Source organism: Orcinus orca, chromosome 14, assembly GCF_937001465.1.
Source record: "Orcinus orca chromosome 14, mOrcOrc1.1, whole genome shotgun sequence".
NCBI lineage: Eukaryota > Metazoa > Chordata > Mammalia > Artiodactyla > Delphinidae > Orcinus > Orcinus orca.
In genome coordinates this window covers 89,408,714-89,429,768 of record NC_064572.1, presented here as the reverse complement: position 1 = coordinate 89,429,768, position 21,055 = coordinate 89,408,714, and the positions used below count along the sequence as shown (strand labels likewise).

Sequence of the window (21,055 nt, the reverse complement as noted above, 5' to 3'; positions counted from 1 at the left end):
AGGCCCTGTGGGCGATCTCACGTCAGGGAAGGAGGCTCTGACTCTGAAACATTTGGCGAGTCGGGAGGGCCAGGCCGGGGGGGTGGTGGGGGGGGGGTGGGAGGGAATGCGCCCACGGGAGCTGCTCCTGACTGACCTTAAAAACAAGTTCAGGGCTTCCCTGGTGGCGCAGTGGTTAAGAATCCGCCTGCCAATGCAGGGGACACGGGTTCGAGCAGGGGAACAGGGGACATGTGGTCTGGGAAGATCCCACATGCCGCGGAGCAGCTAAGCCCATGCGCTGAGCCTGTGCTCTAGAGCCCGCGAGCCACAACTACTGAAGCCCGCGCGCCTAGAGCCCGTGCTCTGCAACAAGAGAAGCCACCGTAATGAGAAGCCCGTGCACCGCAACGAAGAGTAGCCCCCGCTCGCCATAACTCGAGAAAACCCGCGTGCAGCAACGAAGACCCCATGCAGCCAAAATTAAAATTAATTAATTAATTAAAAAAATGTTCAAGGTTTGGGGTGAGACACAGTAGGAGGACTCTCAGCCCACGCAGAGTCACAGGGCGATACTGTCACTCAGTCGATCCCTGCAGGGACTGTTTTTTAAGGAAAAGACATCCCAACCCTTCCGTTCTGTTAGTGCAGCCGGAATTTCAAAGCGTAAGTTGGGACAGTGAGAGTCAGTGCGACGACACTCCAGTACTGGCTGGCATAAGAACACCTGCAGAGCTAAATCCTCACTTTCCCATCCCCTTGTCCCAGTCCCACCTTGGTTTTCCACTCCCCCAAAGAGATCAAACAGGCTTTAACCACCTGTGTGGGATCACTGTGACTAAAATGTGTTCTTATTCATTCACAGAAATTCTTTCACCATTCTCAGCGGTTGACTTTTCTTTTCTGGTTCTCATTTGACAAACAGCTACAGGAGCAGTCCTCCCTGGTGGCTGACTTCAGCCAGGTGCTGCCAGGACCTCTGATTTCAGAGCCTGTGCTCCAGAAGACTCCCCATGACTTAGGATGAGGCTATATGTGAGATGCCCGGCACCCCTCCCTAGTGAGCAGAAGGCCTAAGTTCCCTTTTTGGTGTGGAAAGAGGCACTGTCGTTCAGAGCGTGGACACGGAACACAGAAGTGGCTAACATAGCAGATACGTCCAAACTTTAATACTTTGTGAGGAGGAGAACTTTGATATTCTAAGACTTCAAACAACCTTTTATTAAAAACTGTACAATAATTTACAAATGAGTAAAAATTCTCTGGTATATATCATAGGAATCACAATACAAAAATATGTGTAAAATTTTGTAGCTGATCACCATACAAACCTATTTTAGGCCTCTGAATACTGTTTAGCACTGAACAGAGTTATCCGGTGTGTAGAGTGTGGTTATTAAGGAACTGCTTCAGGGAACACGAATACTGCCTGGCGCATTGCTGTGAGAAAACAAGTCCTCATTCATTTCTGCATAAATTTACAATAAAGCTTTTTAAAAATATACAGTAAACAAATATATGACTTGATACATAATTTACACCTTGATTTTCCTGAGCCTAGACATAAATCCATTACTGTGTTAAAACACACAATCCATCTTAAGGTCAACGATGCAGTAACGGTCAGTGTAGATTAATGTCACAGCGCCTCCAAACCCACTCCCGGCACACCCTCCTTCCTGACTGCCAGAGTTGGTGTTCACAGCCCTGTAAGGCACTCGGGGCATCCTGAAGGCTGCAGGTTCCTCGAGGGCAGAGCCCTTTAAGGAAGAGCCATGGTCCTTCAGTGACTGGAGCTCTAGACCATGGAAGCAGGTACACACATCCGTGTCAACAAGGAAAGCTGAAATTTACATGGATTTGTAGTTTAGACAAATGAAAACATTTGTGTTTTTCTGGGTATTGTGCACACAGTGATTATGGCGATAACCGTTACGCTGTATACGTGTCCACATCCCGGTTACACAGTAAACACTTCTGTGCTTCAGCCTTTCAGGGTCCTTCCTCTTGCTGCATTAGGGAGTGGCACACTTACACACATGCGTCCCCTGTTTGAAGAGCTAGCGGTAAGAGAGTCCCGATACTCGCAGGGAATTCAGTCCAGCCCACTGGCTTTGCAACAAGGTACACTCTAGAATTTAGAAAGCGCATGTTATCATGAAATACTTGAATTCTTCAGATGCTCATTGGACCAGGAGGAATCAGTGACAAAGGCTCATGTTTGCCCCTTTCTCTCTCTCTCTTCTTCTTCTTCTTTTTTTTTTTTTTTTTTGGTACGTGGGCCTCTCACTGCTGTGGCCTCTCCCGTTGTGGAGCACAGGCTGTGGACGCGCAGGCTCAGTGGCCATGGCTCACGGGCCCAGCCGCTCCGTGGCATGTGGGATCCTCCCGGACCGGGGCACAAACCGGCGTCCCCCACATCGGCAGGCGGACTCTCAACCACTGCACCACCAGGGAAGCCCTTCTTCTTCGTTTTTGTTTTGCAAAAGCCCAATCCTGAAATGCTGGATTTTGTAATCAGATGAAAAGAAGGTGCCTATGATACATGAATAAGAACAATATCTGAAGAGAAGAATTGGCATTGCAACTGAATGTGTGCTTTCCTGAATGTACCAAATGCAATTTGGTACGTGAAGTATTATTTAAAACATTCACTGAGCCACTTTCCCTTTCCAGTGCACATCCTTTCTACATACAAACAATAACAACTTCATAAGCACTGGTACATATTTACATGCTTCTCTTTCCTGTAGACTTTGCCTTCTTTTAAAAATTACAAAGCTGTGCTTAAGAGTGTCCGGGGTGTGGGGTTGCATACGAAGAACTCCAGACATATGTACGACACACAAAATCATGATGACCCAAATAAACTCGAGGGGTGTGAATCTGCGTTTCACACGCACATTCTGGGATCCGAAATGGCCAACCTGCACAGCTGCTGTCCCCGCACAGGTACACATGGGGCGGGCAGGCCCACAGGGAGTGCTTGGAGCTGCGGGGTGCTTCTGCATGCTTCCATCCTACAGTCCATCAGGCTTCAATCTGGGAGCTCATCCATAGCTCCACGGCGGCTTTTGTTAACACAAGACTATTGTCTGCTGTTTGGTTCTGAGTACGACAAATGTGCCAAGACGAGGCCGTCATTAGACCAAGACTAAAGTATGCAGGAAGGACTCAGCCAGATTTCGGACTTGAGATACAAACCCTGACTCCAAGCTCAGCTGGAGAAGCAGTGAACTGGCCTCGTTTTCTGTTCAAGTGACTAAGTGACTGTGGCTTTAATGACAATAGAAAGGATGTGTCCTTCTTGGACAAGTGTTGATTAACAATGCATTGCCCAGCAGAAAACCTGCACCCTCTAGAGAAAAAAGCACGTCTGTCTGATTCTATAAGCTTTCTCCCAGTTCATCCTGGTCTGGCTGCCACTGTCATCTGCACCGTAGTTGAACGTTTCTTCCGACACAAATATAAAGTGAACCTAACACTTCCAGACAACATAGGCGTACCTCCCTCCAGCCGTTGGGCAATGCAGTTTATGTTTCTTTTATACAATGTTGTCCATTACATTCTCATCTGGCTGCACTCTCATTACGCAGCAGGTCAACTTCTAGGTGCCTCAGAGAGCCCAGTCCTGTGCACTGTCTTCTGATAGAGCACATGTGTGTGCAAACACACAGACTCATGCGTGCACACACACATGCACACGTACCCCCTGCAAATTCAGCACTGACAGCACAACCTTAGGCCCCCAAGGGTGCGAGGTCAACAGATGCACCACCTCCAAGCCGTGAGTCGGGCTGTGTCCGAATGCGGGCAGACTCCCCCGGGCCGTGGACCAGGATGCTCGGCGGGAATGGAAATCACGCTTCAAATAGGCTTCAGTGACGTGCTGCTTCTTCTCTGAAAAAGAGTGAAGACAAATGCTTTCTGTTAGTGTGAGACATCTGAGCCACTGGCGGGGACTCCCGGCGGGGAAGGTCTGGAGAAATGACCAGGCACTGGCTCTGTAGGTGGACATCCGGTTGTGGTAGCTCTGGCCCAGGCACGGCGCCACACTTGAGCCTCTGGGAGATGCAAACGGCTCTTCCCAGGAGATGCGAGGCCACAAAGACGAGTCCCCGTGCCCCATGAGACCATGTGCAGAAGCGACCTCAGTGCCCCCTCCCACCTGTGGGAGAGTGCTCACGTTTCCGCCCAATTTTCATTTCTTCTTAGTACTTAGAAAGTGGGCCTCTGTTAGGTACTAATTCTTCCTTTTTACCTTTTACATCTTTAATATTTAGAAGTTAAGAAGGAGCTTCCCAGGTTCTTTCTAACATGCAGGGCGGACCCTGGAGCAGCAGCATCGGTGGGTGAGAGGCGAGGGGGAGGGGAGGGGAGGGGAGGGGGAGGGGCGGGGTGGTGGAGCGCACCACCTGGGGTCACAGACATTAGAAACTCCACAGAGTTTTTTTGGTTTTTAACTTTAAAACCAACTTCTCAGTCAGAGGACACTCCAAGTAGAATGAACGCTGAACGCATTAGAATCGCACGTGTGCTTACTCTACCAAGCATCGCACACATCATGGTTGAAATCTGCTGCGTTAAACTTACGTTGTTCCTTATGCCTGCGATCTCATCCATCTCTAAATAGGTTCTAGTCAATTCATCCACTTCTAGTGTGTTAGAAAGGACCCTCTCGTTCTGCAGATGGAAAAGCTGAAGGCTGGAGATTACAAGGGGTTTCCCGAGCTCGCAGTTCTAGGCTGGCCAGAGCCAGGGCCCTGACCACCCGCTCACCGTCCTCCACGCATGTCACTGCCTTCCTGAGCTAAGATGATAACTGTCTGGGCTGTGAGCTGCACACACGCAAACACAGAACAAGAATCTTGGCGAAAATAAGGTGCAGAATTCGAAACAGTCACTCCCCAGTTTGAAGGGACAAGGTGACAACATTTGGCTGCCTGAGGTCGCTTGATCCTCTCCTGAGCCAGTCCTGCCCTACTTTGCTAATGTTCACCACCACTGTGCCCAGGACGGGTGGCTTTCTGCTTTCTCCGGGACTGCAGCACTACACATGCACACTTACACGCACGCACACACGCACACACGCACCGAGGCATGCTTCTGCTTCCAGGCTTCCAGACCTCTCAAGTCCCTACAGGCCCCTCAGTCCCATGTCCTCCGATATGGTGTCCTCCACCCCTCCCTTTTCGGCCGCTGGCCCAACTTCCTGACCATCCCCCCAGTCAGCCCAAGATCTCACCACGTTGAAGCCATGCGAGACGCAGGACAGGCGAGTGTGGGGTCAGCTGGCGGGTCTGCCCTTGGTCCCCTGGCCCTGGGGTGCTTCTCATTCAAGAGCCCCTTTGGGCAGAAGCTGAGCTGCAGTCTGCACAGGCGCCTGCCTGCCAGGTTGGCCCTTGATTGGCATCTGGAAACCCGGCCTTGGAAACTCTCCCGGAGAGAAGAGGCTGTGCTCGTGGCCTGGCCTAGACTGTTTGTACAAATGATGTGATTTACGGCAAACACCTGCCTCCTTCTGAGGGCCGGCATTCTAACGGGCAGGCGGTGCCCACATGAGTAGCCCCAGTACCAACCCTGAGCTCCGAGTCTCCAATGGACACCCCGGCTCCCCAGCAGAGACAGCGCACACACACAGCTGCGTTTTCAGGCTGGGGAGGGTGTGCTCTGTGTGGCCTCCACAGGCGGGAGGAAGTGTAGGGCATCTGCTCCTGGGTCCCTCCAGCCTCCTCCTGCGTCTTCTGCCCTTACAGAGCCACCTGCCTACCTTGATGACGTCACTGCAATAGATCCGAGCCGTGGTACCACTCTGTACTGAGTCCTGAGAATCCTGGTGGGCCACTGAGCCTGCGGGTGGCCTTGGGGACCTGGGAGCACCCCACTTCCACTGTTTTCTGGAACCTCAGGAGGCCGTGAGGCTGCAGAAAGGAGGAGACATGGCCTTTGGCCTTCGTGAGCACGTCGGCCCACTTACTGGGTCGTCATTTATCTGACTGTGAATTAGTGGCCAGGCACGACCTGCGTGTGTACTGGGGTCCACACAGGATTCCACAGTGAGCGAGCTGGGCACGTCCCTGCGTGTGCAGCGCTTCACAGAGAGGCGGGAGGACAGTGCACTGATGGAGACGAGGATGCGCGTTGTGTGGGAGGAGGGACGCAGGGCGTGGAGGGAATCATGGCACGTGGTGGTGCTCCCAGCCCAGGGGGGCAGAGTCTGCTGGACTACTGCCTGGTGAGGGGTGATGTCTCGATAACGGTGGGCACCGCGGACCGCACCCTTACCTTCCTTCTGGAGGGAGAGGTTACGTGATTTTATATCGGGCTGCGCTGAGGGTGGGAGATGAGGTATAAAGGACAGGAGGACGTTGATAAACAACGTCACTAAGTGGGTTCATTTCATAGTTACCAACATGGACAGACGAGGGATAAGAGGACAGGAGGGCATCTGGCCAGACCACGGCCCAGCTGGCAGCAGGGCTGTTTTTACATTGGTGCCCAGCCCAATAGGCACAGAGATGTCAGAACCTCGCTCAGAGCTGCAGAAGCAGAATTCTCATCAGTAACACCCATCGGTAACAGATGCAAATGCATTCGTACATATGGATTAGGAAACAACATTCTGATTTAGGTCAAAATAGAGTCCAAGTAACCGGCTCCGCCGCCTGTGTTTGTGCTGGGGAGTCCCACTAGGACCTCAGCTGTTAGGAAACATGAAGCTGTTGGTAGGGATGACCAGCGCCTTCCTGGGGTCAGAACCAACTACACTGGGCACCGTGGGAAAGCCCATGGGGCCTCTTGGGGTTTCCAGAAACACACACAAGACAAGTGGACCCGGGTCCGCACACTGAACCCAGAGGTCCAGGCGGGCAAGAGCCCAACTCCACAGGCACTTGGCAGGGGTAGGGCCCTGCAGCCCAGATCTTTGCTCTCTGCCCCCAAACACACTCCCACTCCAGGCCCCAGCCCCTCGGAAGTAACCCACACAAATCCACGTATGATCACCTTATGGGACAGCGGAGGGTGGGCTAAAACCAGAACCTCTCCACGTGAGAACTACTATTCTGGGAAGTCGTAGAGAAACATTTTCAAACCCAACAGAAACAGATGGCGACAACAAACTCGTTTGGGGCCAAGGTCTTCTTTCCCCAGAGTTCTGACTTGGGGGAAATATCAAGAAATAGATGGTCTTGCGGACTTCCCTGGTGGTCCAGTGGTAAAGAATCCACCTTCTAATTCAGGAGATGCGGGCTCGATCCCTGGTCAGGGAACTAAGATCCCACGTACCACGGGAACTAAGTCTGCGCGCCACACCTAGAGAGCGTGTGTGCCGCAAACTACAGAGCCCGTGTGGTCCATGTACCACAACTAGAGAAGAGAAAACTGGCACGCCGCAACTAGAAAGAAGCACGTGCGCCACAACAAAGATCCCGTGTGCCGCAACTAAGACCTGATGCAGCCAAATAAGTAAATACTTAAACAAAGAGCAAAAAAAAAAAGCAATGCTACAAAGCCAAGGCGAGCTGGAGGCGTTTGTCAGCATCTCCTGAGGTCGAGGGCTTGTGTTTGGATGACCCCTGATGACCCCTAGGCGGACACCCAGAAGAAATCCTGCACCAGCACAACCACAGACTTTACGAGAACGTTCATGAAGCATCGTCCACAACAGCAAAACGCAAACGTCCGTTAGAGGTGCTGAAGTTCCGTGACAGAGCCCCAGACAGGGTGAGCTGACACACAGGTCACGGGACGGGCGAGTCTAAGCACAGTGATACTAAGTGCACAGTGTGTCCAAAAGGCACGGACAGCATGACACCTCTTCCAAGGACTTAAAACACAGCAACAATTGTGCCTTTTAGAAACATACGCGTCTGCCACAAAGCTCTGCACAGGGCGGTTGCCCCGGGGCCCAGAAGACAGCTACTTCCTGGAGGAGGGGCGGGTGATGGTGCGGGGTCATAGGGTTAGAAGTCAGCGTAGCCAAGAAACAAGATGAGCACGTGGGCCATTCCCAGACCAGTGGCAGGAATGAGCCAGTGTCAGGATGAATGCAATTCTGTGCACCAAGAAGCAAAGAGGAAGAAAGCCCTGTGATGAGGGGCTGCAAGGGGCAGCAGTGGCCCTTCAGGCAGCATGGCCAACATGCTCCGTGCACTGGCTTGTCACCTGCCATCAGACAAGCACGTGTCTGACCTCAGCCCCGAGCCCCCCTCATCCCGCTTGGGGCTGGAGCCCAGGCTGACGAAGCCGCCCTGACAGGGCCCCTCAGTGCCTGGGTCTGGGGGCTCCACCACCCGTCCCTCCTCCCAAGATGGAGAGGCAGCGCTCGTCCCCCACACCCCCCACCTGCCAGCACGACCGGCCCCGCGAGCTGCTGTTCACACCTGGCTGAACCTTCTACGAGGACCCAAAACACCTTACCTTTTATTCCTCTGCTTAAACATAAAACAATATACACAAATTAAAAAGACAATTTCATTAGGTTATGATGGAAAGTATTACGGATATTTCTTGAATGCAGGTTTCCTTCCACGTGTGCACGATGCTCGTTAACTGTGGACGTGTTCTGGGCAAGAGCAGCTCATCCCTGAATTTCCAAACGGCAACAGCGTCATCTCTGGCCGCCTGGCCTCAGCGCAGCGCGCGCAATCTGAGACCAGGCTCAGAGGAGAGGCGGCTCGTCGGCATTCAGTGCCTGCTCCGCCCAGACCTGTAAATCTCAGCTGCTGACAGTTAATCTCACATGTCTTGGGCTTCCAGGCCCCGAGCTGGGCAGGCGAGGTCCTTGGAGACCCAGCCCCACCCCCAGGACGCAGTGGGGACCAGGCGTGCCGTGCGTGGAGGACGCCAGCAAACAGCAGCTCTGTCCCCCTGCCTCCTGGTATGCGGTGACTCAGAGTCCAGGAGGACGCTCCAGTCAGGATAGGGCTGACCACAGAGTGGGACTCGATCCAGCCAAGCAGAGGCATTCTAATCAAAAAGAGGAAGACTTCCTTACAATGGGGGAGGGAGGAGACAAGGGCTGGACAGCCACGTGCAAAAAAAGGGTGCTTCAACCAAAGCTGCACCGAATGCAAAAATGAACTAAAAATGGATCGTGAGTATAAATGGAAGACAGGAAGTCGCACAGTTCCAGAGGGAAACATGGGAGAGAATACTTGTGACTTTGAATCAGGCAGTTTTCTTAGGTCCAATACCATACAACCTATTTTTTTTTTAAGTTGGTAAGTTAGATTTTATCAAAATTTAAGAACTTATCTTCAAAAGATACCCTTAAGAGAACAAAAAGATAAAAGAGAAAATACTTTTGCACCAACAAAGGTGTATGTCTGGAACGTATAAAGGAGTCTTAAAACTCAATGATAAGAAAGCAAAAATCAAATTAAAAAAATGGGCAAACGATTTCAATAGACACTTTACCAAAGAAGATACACGGATATGGAAAATCAACACATAAAACGATGCCCAACGTCACTAGTCATTAGATAAACGCAAATTAAAACGAAATAACATACCCCTGTGCCCTTATTAGAATGGACCTCCTCCCCCCAAAAAGACTGACCATATCAAGTGTTGCGAAAGACGTGGAGAAGTCTTCCCACATACTTCGCTGGTGGGAATGCAACACGTACAGCCACCTTGGACATAGTTTCTTATAAAGTTGAGCACACATTTATCAACCCTAGGTATTTACCTGAGAAACGAACACCTGTATGTACACAAAAACTTGTGCATGAATGTTTGTAACAGTTTGATTCACAGTTGCCCTAAACAGGAAACAAGCAGATACATGTGGACAAATGTGGCACATCTGTGCAACAGAGATGACTCAGCATAAAAAGGAAGGAACTACAGAACCGTAGGGGAATCCTCCATGCGTGCTGCTGAGTGAGCAAAGCCAGACCCCAAAGCTCCACGCTGGATGCACGTGTCACATTTTCCACTTATAAGACCTGTAAATGGCAAAACTGGAAGAGGGAACGTAGCCCATTGTTGCCAAGGGTGGAGCTGGGGATGGATGGGGTGACTGTGGCAGGAAGCAGAGGGAGCTGGGGCGATGGTGCTGTCCTGTGTGCTGACTCTGTGCCCACCTGTGTCAAGACCCAGAGACTATACAGTACAAACAGGAACTGTGCTGTGTACATTTTTAAGAAATCACTCTGTGAAGGAAACTCCAATGGAACCCAAGATATAACAAACAAACCTAAACGGTCACAAATGGACAACGTACTAGAGGAAAAGAACCAGACTACGTCATTCTGGAAAACAATATTTTGTCTGGAGACTATAAGGCTAAAGATAAAAGGGACTCTGCACTCAAATGTCTCCTTGCTGGTAAACTTGCTCCTCACGGGGGATGTGGGTTAGCAATTCTGAAATGTCCTTGTGTGGATACTAGGGTGGGGCAAATAATTAACACAGTTTATATGGGAAGAGCCACATCTCCAAAGAAAGTAGATACAGATAAGGAAAGGGGGGGCAGGAACGAGTCTTGAATGGTTGGCCTTGAATTCCAAGTGTCAGTATGAACTGATGGTTTTATAATAGACTCACAGATGATAGCTGGATAGACAGAGAGATGATGGATGACAGATAGATGATAGATAAATGATAGATAGATGATAAATGATAGATGATATATACACAGATGATACATAAATAGATGATAAATAATAGCTAGATGATAGATAATAGCTATATAAATAGCTATATAGCTATATAATAGCTATATAGCTATATAAATACATAGATAGATAGATAGATAGATGACAGATGGTAGATGATAGACAGAAGCAGAAATAAACAAAGAAGTGGGGGTGTGCATGTATTAGCACACAGATGTCTGTTTCCAAGCCCTGCCCCGACAGGGCCTAGAAATACTATCACCCCGGGAGTAGCAAACACACCCAGCCCGGAGATGTCGGTTCCTAAACGCCACCCTCCAACAGAAGGAACCGGAGCTCCTTGGAGGAGTCGCTGCTTTCAGGCTTGGGGCAGGGAAAATACAGATGAGCCTGAGCATCCGGAGGAGACAGAGTGAGAAAGGGCTCAAGACACAGACGGGAACTCAAAGGACACAGGCATCAACCTGTTGGAAAGCTCAGTGGCTTCAGTTGGAACAATCTGAGCAAGAAAATAGTTAAAGGTGGTGTTGGATTATCATATTATCATATATATCAAGCTCAGGGATGTGCCCACGAGCCGATACTGCTATGAATAATTGGATAAAGAAAAAATGAGAGAAGGGGGACAGGTCTTCTCCAGAGAAAAATTCTAATAAAATAGAAGGAACGTAGGGATAGAAAACCACGAGCACAGGCAGTAATCACTGTGGCAGGAGAGACCCACTCACGTCTGCTAAAGTTACTGGGCACAAGGTTAAAGAGGACCAGGGTCCTTGCTGAGTCTCAAAGCGTCTCCCCACCTATTTCTAGTTATAAATGATACCTTTTCGGTGGATAACCTGGCAGAACCTTGATCAAGGTTCACATCAGAGGGATACAGTGTATGGACGTCGTGCCGCCCTGATCGAACACACTCAGAGGGGGTCACCTGGGCTCAGTCTCGCCAAGAATGCATAACCTCAGTCCAATCATTCAAACACATCAGACAAATCAAACTGGAGGACGACCCACGAAGTAACCCACCAGCTCCTAGTAGGGTGTCAAGGTCAAGGATGACGCGTCAAGGTCAAGGATGACGCGGAAGCTAAGAAAGCTGTCGCCCACTGGGAGGGACCAGGAGAACGACTCAACAGAGTATGGGGTCCTGGAGCAGAAGCGCTTGTCTGAACTGAGTGGGTGGCCAGCTAAACTTGGAAAGTGCGCTGTGATTCCATGAGATGTGAACACCTGGGGAAGCTGGGTGAAGGGTGTACAGGAACTTTATACTCTAATATTTTTGCAACTTTCCTTTAAATCTGTAACTATTTTATAATAAAAGGTTCTTAAAAAGCTGATGGGGTCTTCCTGGTGGTCCAGTGGTTAAGACTTTGCCTTCCAGTGCAGGGGGTGCGGGTTCGACCCCTGTTCGGGGAGCTAAGATCCCACATGCCTCTCGGCCAAAACACCAAAACATAAAACAGAAGCAATATTGTGACAAATTCAATAAAGACTTTAAACATGGTCCACGTCTAAAATAATCTTAGGAAAAAAAAGCTGATGGGAGAAAGGAGGTGCTTGCCTAGGCAGCTGTTAACTTCTCGTGTGGCACGTACTGCACCAAACATATGCCTGACCCTGGCTCCAGGGCTGCTGTGCAGTGTCCCGAGCCGAGACGTGCAACAGTTCTGTCCCCGAACTGTGACACCCACTGCCCCCCACCCACGCTACCCCAACACGAGCACCCGGGAGTTGGTCTGAGCCACCTCTGGGTCTCCAGACCCACAAAATGGCTCTATCCAAGGGGGCCCCCATCAGCGTCCAGGTCCTGGAGGTCTCCGGGCCCCCAGGGAGGCCGTGCCTGCCCGGCGCCCCCGCCTCTGGACCTGTTCTCACGCTCTCAGCCATCCTTATCTGGCTCTGGCTCCTCCACAGGTGAGACCTGCTCACAGCTCTGGGGCACGGTCCCCGGTGCTGGGCACACGGCAAGGCAGACCCCAGAGCCAGGCTGGCTCAGCAGGGGGAAGGCTGCGGGGATGACGCCGATGGGGCAGAGGTGACCCCGCGTCCCTGCGGGCCTTCGGGGACTGTGGGCAGTGCGTTTTGATTCAGGCATTGCCGCGCCCATGCGCGTCGTTCATTGTCCTTCACCGGCCACAAGTGACCTCTGAGGTCAGGCCGTGACGGTGGATCGTCCTTACCAAGCAATCGGACACGCAGTACTGGCGTTTGGTACTTTCCTCCACACGATACGGCGCAGCCCAAGGACCTCAGCGCAAGATCTAAGAGGAGACCCCGAACTCCAGGGACCCCGAACTCTGGGGGCCCACGTGTGGAACTGGGCCGGGGACCAGGCGGGGACCGGGCTCCACTCCAGAACCAGCCTCCAGAGTGAGGCTACGCCCTGCACCCCTGGGGGCGCGGGAGCAGATACTGCCGTGCCTGGGCCCTGCACCAGGCTAACGGCACGCGGTTTCCAGAGACGAGCCCCTTTAGAGGAACGCGTGCCCAGACGCGCCGCGTGGAAGAGCCAAGTGTCCCGAGGCCCCTTTGAGCGAGCGGGCGGTGGCCTCACTCTGGCCTCTGGCTCCGGCCCTGCTCTGCCTCACTCCCTTCTCTGCCCAGTGGTGCATCTCCTGGGGCCCTGCAGCCCCACTCTTAGAGGTTCAGGTGGCTCTGTGATGGGGGGACACGGCACCCCACATCACACCCTGCAGACTCGGATACAGAACTGCACCCCCACCTGAGCCTCACCGCGTCCCACAGAAACACACTTGCCGAGGGATTCTGCCTGGAGAGGAAGGCTCCCTAGCGGAGCATGAAGCCCCGTCCACATCCTCCGTCCCTGCCGTGGGGATGACCCACCCGGCCGCCCCAGGGATGCCTCCGAGCCCTGGGGCAGGGAGAGGAGGTGACAACCTGGGGACACAGGGAGGCCCACTGAGCTGGGGGTCAGGGTCAGTGGGAGGGATGGCCCCACAAGACAAGGGGGGACGCTCTCTCGTTTTGGAGTTTGTGGGAGCAGCAAGACGGGGTGGGCGGGGCAGGCCAGCAGAGCTGGGGGTGCAGGGCCAGGGCCCGAGTCCGCAGAAGTGGGCGGGTGCCCTTGAGGAGTTCTTCTCTGCCAGGAGCTGAGAGAGGCTGCCCTCGTGGCTCAGGGATGTGCCCTGGGACCCACCACTGGGCACCTCCGGAGGCCTCGGCTAGCCTTGGCGGGGGGTGTCCTGGGTCTGGGCGGAGAAGACCTGTAATGGGTTCAGCACCTCAGACCAGGGAGAAGCCCACGCCAGATGCCCCCAGGGAGCAGACTCCGATCCAGAGGCCATGGTAGGAGGTGAGCCGCCCTCACCCTGCCCCCGCCCACCTGTACAGACACCAGGGCTCCTGCTGCAGGGCCCACGTCCCAGCAAACTGAACCTACGTCTCAAACGGGGCCAACCTCGCCACAGAGGAGGTGGGATCCCACAGACCAGAAGGAGGTGTGCTGGCGCCCACAGGGCCCACAAAGGGCGGGAAGGAAGACGCCACGCCCCAGGGATGACGGCTGAGCCTCACCTGCTGGCCACCTGGGCATCGGGCCCCCTTCTCACGTCCGCAGAACCCCGGGGCACTGTCATCCTCGCTGGGCACTGCCCGGTGAGCGTGCAGGCTGGAGCTCTGCACGGGGCAGCTCTGGCCTCGCCTGCAGCCTGAGGGGCTCCACGGTGCTGCACAGCCCGAGGTGTCCTCTGGCCCCTGCGTCTCCGACAAGCTCACGCCCCTTCCCAGTCGGTCCATTGCTCTGGTCCCAGCTCCCACTACCAGGCTCCCCAGTCATCCCTTTGGTCAGTCCCTCGGCGCAGCTCAGGGCGGGAAGCTGGCGGCACCATGGCAGCCACAGTTCTGTTCCCGCGAGTGGAACTGGGCCGGGGACCCGCGTCATCAACAAGGCAGGGTGGCAGGATGTGTCGCTCAGTAAGTGCTCAGGACCCCAGCCAGTGAGTCACGGCGTCTTCACAGCCCGTCCGTCCTGGAAGACACGGGGCAACGGTCCTTGAGATGCTCCATGAACCGTCCCCATTTCCCTGAACGAAGGTCACCACCGTGGTGGCAGCTTCATTGCGTCATTTTGCGGGGTGTCTGCGTTGTTTCTGGGAATCTTCCTTTGAGACACCTTTTGGGCATCAAGGGAACAAAGGGAGGTGGGAGTTTGGGGCTCCTGCACAGAAGCAGCTCTTCACACCTGTGCAGCAGGGGACTCGCGCGTCCCTGTAACTAGGATGGGGAGGCCACGTCCCGAGGAAGGACCCCAGGGTCCACAGCCAAGACAAGGTCTCTTCAGAGGAGCCCCAGTCAGAGAACTAGTTCTGATTCTGCCTCATCAAAATGGACAGTCCCCCGCAGAGGTGCTCAAAGACCCCCTTTCTCCCTCTTCCTCGACGGGAGGGGGTGTGCAGAGCCCAGGTCCCCTTGAGTCTTCAGGAATGAGATGCGGCATCTCCCTCTGCCACCGGGGCACCTGCTGCTCTCTGGTCCAACTGCAGGAAAGGGGTCTGGCTCCTCAGAGGGCTGGAAGAAAAGAGACGCAGGACACAGGTCAGGGAGGCTGCAGGGCGAGAGGGAAGGGCTGGAGGGATGGGGCTATGAGGAGGGGTGGCCCTGCTCCCGAGGGGAGGTCCTCTGAGGGCGGGGGCCACAGACGGAGCCGGGATGGTGAGGCCACGCCCTACTTGTCCTCTCATCTTGTTTGGGAAGGAAGCGGTGGTCAAGCTTTCACATGCGGCCTCGGCCTGAAAGCCGCGAGCACGATGCCACAGCTCAGCACGACTGTGACGTCGTGCATGAGCCCAGCCTGTCGGGGAAAGTGGGCATCTCTGGCTGAATCTCCAGTGTCACCCAAGCTTGTACTTGATAAACGGAAAAGACGAAAAGACACAAAACCACCGGCACTGCTCCCTGCCGAGTTGCCCGGAGCAGAGAACAGGGAGTGGTTTTGTGTGCGCATCTCTCCCCGGGGAGGTTCCGTGGGAGGGGGTCCTTTGCGTTCCTTCCTTCTCGAGGAAGGCAAGCGCCCCTTCCCCTCTGACGATGGCAGGCCCCTCCCCTCTAGGACCTGGGGGACCCCTGGCTGTCCCCTTCCGGAAGCACCTCCTGCTTACGGAACAGCGGGGGCCGTGCTGGTCCTTATGATGCAGACGAAATACTCACCACGCCAGGGTGCCCAGGAGAGCTATGACCACAGAATGAAAGCTAAGGAGAAAAACAAGAACAAAAATAGGAACTAAAAAGGAAAGGGGAGGGTGGAGACATGGAAGGAAAGAAAGAGAAAAAAGAGTTTGTAGGGCTTTTGGCAAGAAATAACGTGATCACAGACACAGCGACGTGGAGATGCCAGCTGGGGCTCAGGAGCAGATCCTGGCACACTGGTGTCCAGTGGTTTAAGGGTTGCGCTGCCAGGGGCCTGAAGTGACGGTGCTGTCCCCTCCCCAGGGACCTTGCACCGTCCACGGGCCAGGCTGCGGGTGACAGTCAGGAGGGAGGCTCTGCTGGTCACTCAGCCTCTGGGGGAGCGGCGGGGACCGGCCATCTGGACCTGTCACCAGGGCTGACGGCGAGGGCGCTAAGTGGCTCTAATGGTGACGGGAGTCTTACGGAAAGACAATGCAAGTGCCAACAGGCACACACCACGCTCCCATTATAAATGATGAAGTACAGCCGACTTGCTGAAGAGATTTCACACTTGGGGCCTCGTTTTGGGTCGGGGGAGGTGTCCAGCCAATTTAGACACAAGAGAAAATCTGATGGTGGTACAGCTGCTTGGAAAAGCAGAGCTGCTTCAGCTAGATTAAAAGAATAAACACCCAATTTGTTAAATTCTAGTATTTAATAAAAACAGATGCTCTCACTTTAAGATGCAAAAGGAAAGAGAGGTTCATTTTGGGGGAGAGACTGCATCGCTTCGAGGTTGCGCGTCCCGCCGGCCTCCCCAGGCGAGCCAGGTGTGTGTCGCCCACGGTCTGGCGCCCATGGGCAGGCACATAATTGCTCCCCGGCTGCCTCTCTGCTTTGCAGGTCGTGCCCCGCACGGTTCTAGGGGCCTGTCACCAGCTCTGGATTTGCAAGTTACCACCAAGACCGCTCGGCAGATGGCAGTAAAGTGCCCAGGGAAGGGCCCGGGTTCATCCGGAGGAGGGGTGGGCGGGGCAGGGGGAGGTCCAGCTGCAGGGGCTGCCGTGGGGAGGGGTCCCTGTGCCCCGCGAGCACAGAGCCTCTGCTGGCTCTGCCCAGGCAGGGCTGAGGACGTGTGGCCTATTGCAGTGGCGGGTCCTGTCCAGACCCCAGCCTCCCGTCCTCTCTGGCAGGGACAAGCCTGAGAGGCTCAGAGGGGAGCCGGCCTTTGGTGAGATCCACCCCCCAGGCAAGACCGGTCACAAGATGCGAACAAGCAGTCTGCCTGCTAGAAGCCATCGAAACGTCCTGAACCACAGACCAAAAGAGCTCAGCTGTCCTAGAGTTAAGCACACGCTGCAGGCTTCTCTCTGAGGGTGCTCTGTGTACCCTGATTTGGAAGCTGCAGAGCCAGCCGTCGGGAGAAGAGCCGGACAGTCCTCCCCGACCCCAAGCCACACGGCCCCCAACCCACTGCACCCCAGCACCTGCCGTTTCCAAACTTGGGAGCCACAGTCAAGGAATCACACTAAAGGGACCGCTGGTCGCCCGTCTGCAGGCACCCCGACGGCCGGGGAAACTGAGGCCGTGAGGGGCACGGCCCTCGGGGTGGCACGGCTGGGTTGTCACGGACGGGGTTATTCCCAGACCCTGGGCTCCGGCTCCTTGTCCTGAGCAGACACGTCCCTGAAGCCTCTTTCTGTCCAAAAATGCCCCAACCTCAGACCTGGCGCGACACGGCATCCTGAGATACCTGTTCTGTCTTGGTGTGTGAGCTCCGACAACAGAGCAAGCCCCCAGATTCGTATTTGCCTTACCTTTTCCTCCAGTTCCTTTATTTGTCTCTTCTGAGCTTCTATTCTTTCTTCTAGTTCTTTAATTCTCTGCAATGTTAAAAGCAGGAAAATCCTCAATAATCAGAATATTTGGGACACCAAGTGGGCAAAAGCCTTCCAGGATTTTCACGCATGTTCTTGGTGGGCCAGTTGCCACAGGGCAGCTGCCATGCTGGCCACGGCGAGGGGCCCTCGGGCTGCCCCCCCCCATCCCGCCGACTTTTAGGAGCCCCGGCTTCGGGAGGAGAGCCAGTGTGCCTGCCTCAGGTTCCGTTACGGACACAGCCTCCCTCGGTCTGCTCTTTGCAACAGCAAGAGACAGGAGGACAGCTTTCCCCTCGGCCACGCTCCCTGTGACGGGAATGACACCCTCCCACCTCCTACATCTCCAGGTCATAAACCATGATGCTACAAGCCCACGGAAATGGTAAGGGCCCAATTCACAGTCCTTCCAAAACGCCGTTGCGGCAGTGAGAGGAGCAGCCAGAAGGGTCACAAAGTCAGTCACGGGGAGGACTCTCCTGGCAAGGCCGACCTCAGGTTTGGAAACTCTAGTCTTCACTTTGGTGCACAATGCCGGGCAGATGGACATGTGTGTGCCCACGCCGGACCTGGATGCCTGGCCTGGAGCCTGGACGCAGCTGAGCTCTGATCAGAGCCCGTCTGATGGGAGTGAGGGGCTGCAGGCGGCAGTCCTCACACTGACCACCCCAGATCTGGCAGTGAGAGTCCTGGGAGCTGACCAAGGCTCTGGTCAGACATTAGCCCTCTGACGTTCACAGTAAACTGGAGTGGATCACTGGAGTCACTAGTGTATCTGAACACGGAACACAGCCACAAAGGCCACGCCAGCACACACAGTGGAGCTGAGGCATGTCTTACACACCAAGCCTGTCTAGTCTGCCAGGATCCCTCACCCCCAGTTAGAAATGAACTGGCCAGATTGGCCTGAGGGCCCCAAGTGCCTGTAGGCCAAGAGAAGGTCCCCAAGTCCCTAGCCCATGAGCCGCTGCTCCCCAGATGACACCTTCACTGGGATCTTGCCACTGAGGGAGGAACCACGGAAGAGACCCAGAGTGGGGGGGACCCAGGAGGGGGGCTGTGCCACCCAGAGGCCTGGGTGGGATGGCCCAGGAGGCTGGTCTGGAGGGACAGGCAGTCCGGCAGGAGGGTCCCCCATGGGCACGGCCGCTGGAGAGCATGGCCATCGGGGGGCACGGCCAGTGGAAGGCCCTGGCCTTGGGGGCACGATCATTGGAGAGCAGGGATATGGGGGTGTGGCCACGGGGAGGGCATGACCTTTGGGCGTGGCCACAGGGGCATGACCTTTGGGGCGTGGCCACAGGGGCATGACCTTTGGGGCGTGGCCACTGGGGGCATGACCTTTGGGGCATGGCCACTGGGGGCATGACCTTTGGGGGGCGCAGCCACGGGAGGGTACTGTCATCGGAGGAGGTGTGGCCATCAGAGGGCCAGGCATGGGAAGCCCCGCTCCGCCCGGAGGTCCTGCGCCCGCGGCGCCCCTGCTGCGCACCTGCTGCGCCAGCTGCAGCAGCTCCATGCGCTCCCGCAGGATCTGGGCGTCCCGCTCGCGCAGCTCGCTCATGACCTGGCGCTTCCACTGCTCCACCGCCACCCTGAGCTTCTCGTGCTCCTCCTCCGGCAGCATTTCTGCCACTTTGGCCCCAGCTTCCTGCTGCAGGACGTCGTACAGCATGGCTTCCAGCTCCAGGATGTGCTGGGGGCGGGAGGGGACACGTCAGTCCTTGCCTCCTCCCCCGGGGACGGCCTGGGGGACTGGGGCACCCTGCCCTGGGGTCATGCCGCCGCCAGGCCAGCCCACAGAGGGGACTGCTTCCGCCTGGACCAGTTAAATGATGTTCTGGAGGCTGGAAGCAGTCCGGGAGTGATTATTTCAAGAGCATTCCCTTCCACGCGATGTTTAACGTGCAGTGAAACATTAGGGACATCGAGGTCAGCAGAGTTTGAGGCCAGAGTCGGATGAGGGCCAGAGGGGCAGTGGGCCGGGCGGGTGTCCCTTGAGGAAAGAACAACAAAGGCTTCTTCCTTTGCTCACAACCTTCACCAAACCCTGGGCTTCCGAGTCGCTAAGAAGGAAGGAGGGTGGTGCTCACAGGGCTTGTCTGCAGTAGTGCCGAGGGGCCAGGCCATCAGCTCTGCGGTCCCCAGTGCTGCCTGTGGGGTGACTCGTGTCCGCAAAGAAACATCAAGCCCTGACCCCCAGCACCTGTGAATGTGGATCATGTGGAAACAGGCAGATGCCACCTAGTGCAGGTGAGGTCAGACTGGATTGGGGGCCTCAGTCCACTGACTCGTGGCCTTGGAAGAAGAGGGCAACTTGGAGACAGTCACGGAAGATGCGGGGAAGCCATGTGACCACAGGGCAGAGATTGGGGTGACTCAGCCACAAGCCCGGGAACACCTGGGCCCCCAGGAGCTGGAAGAGGCAGGAGGGCCTCCCCTGAGCTTCAGACGGATGTGGCCCCACCAGCACCTTGGTGTCAGGCTTCTGGCCTCCAGACTGTGAGACATACACCTGCCCCACCTCTCCTCCCCTTCTCTCTCCCTGTCTGTCTGTCTGTCTGTCTGTCTGCCTCCCTCCCTGCTGCCTGCACATGAGGCCCCACGTGTCCGGCCTCTGCCCGCCTCCCAGCCCCTCCTCTCCTCTGTCCCAAATGATAGCCCTAAGGGTGCCCACGCCCGTGGCTGCCTGTACCAGCTAAGGGCTTCACCTCCATGAAGCCCTTCAGTCCCGCCCCTTCCAGGAAGCAGGTGCTCGTTAGGCCTGGCTCACGGGTCAGGGCACTGAGGCAGGCTGATGACTGCCGGGCTGGACGACCTGCACAGGGCCCTGCTGGTGGGGAGCGGGGTTCAGACTCCAGGGGGGCTCCAGCCCAGGGCCCTCGCGTTGCCCCGCCAGGGCTCTGACGTGGAGAGCCGGCCGTTCCGCTGGTCCCAGACACGCATGCTGTGTCACCCCTTTGCTGCCACCCAGCCGCCAAAACACAGACCTTGTTATAAATTCCTAGTGACTTAGCACTTCGATCTGGAGCACTTTTAAAGCTTGTTCCTCAGGAAATTTCACAGATACAATCTTTGAAAAAGCTCTATTCTTCCCATCTTCCCATCAAAGATGTAACTTCTTCAGAAATGAATGTTTCTCCTTCTTCAGGCAAAATGACTCTGGAAAGTCCTTCTGGCTGAGCAGACATTTTAGGAAATGGGGGGGGGGACACCTTTGTTCCTCGCTTATGTGTTATTGTTCCTGACGGCTACAAAATAAACTGTCCCCAGCTGTCACTGCCAGCTCACACAGTACATCGGCTGCCACTTCCTAGAGCAAAAGAGCTTAGCGTGTTTAAGATACGCTCCAGCTTTAAAATAAAGGCAGCTGAGGGCTTCCCTGGTGGCGCAGTGGTTGAGAGTCCACCTGCTGATGCAGGGGACGCGGGTTCGTGCCCCGGTCTGGGA

General features: G+C 55.0%; 2 protein-coding genes across 51 annotated transcripts in view; one reads left to right on the top strand and one right to left on the bottom strand.

Annotated features, from left to right (window-relative positions):
- Positions 1–21,055, top strand: part of BNIP3 (BCL2 interacting protein 3) — a 547,174-nt gene that overhangs the window by 405,385 nt on the left and 120,734 nt on the right. The window lies entirely within an intron of this gene.
- The window catches only part of JAKMIP3 (Janus kinase and microtubule interacting protein 3), a 105,781-nt gene continuing 85,902 nt past the window's right edge, over positions 1,177–21,055 (bottom strand). For 31 of the 49 annotated variants that reach the window (XM_049697487.1, XM_049697486.1, XM_049697492.1 and 28 more), the window contains 5 exons: positions 19,098–19,301; positions 17,546–17,611; positions 15,768–15,809; positions 14,136–15,128; positions 1,177–3,879 (listed from right to left, as the gene is read on the bottom strand). In XM_049697487.1, coding sequence (XP_049553444.1) covers positions 14,970–15,128; positions 15,768–15,809; positions 17,546–17,611; positions 19,098–19,301 — 471 coding nt within the window. In that variant the 3' untranslated portion in view covers positions 1,177–3,879; positions 14,136–14,969. Of the gene's footprint in view, positions 3,880–14,135; positions 15,841–17,545; positions 17,612–19,097; positions 19,302–21,055 lie in introns of those variants that run through there. The other 18 variants (XM_049697509.1, XM_049697510.1, XM_049697506.1 and 15 more) reach the window with 3 other exon arrangements.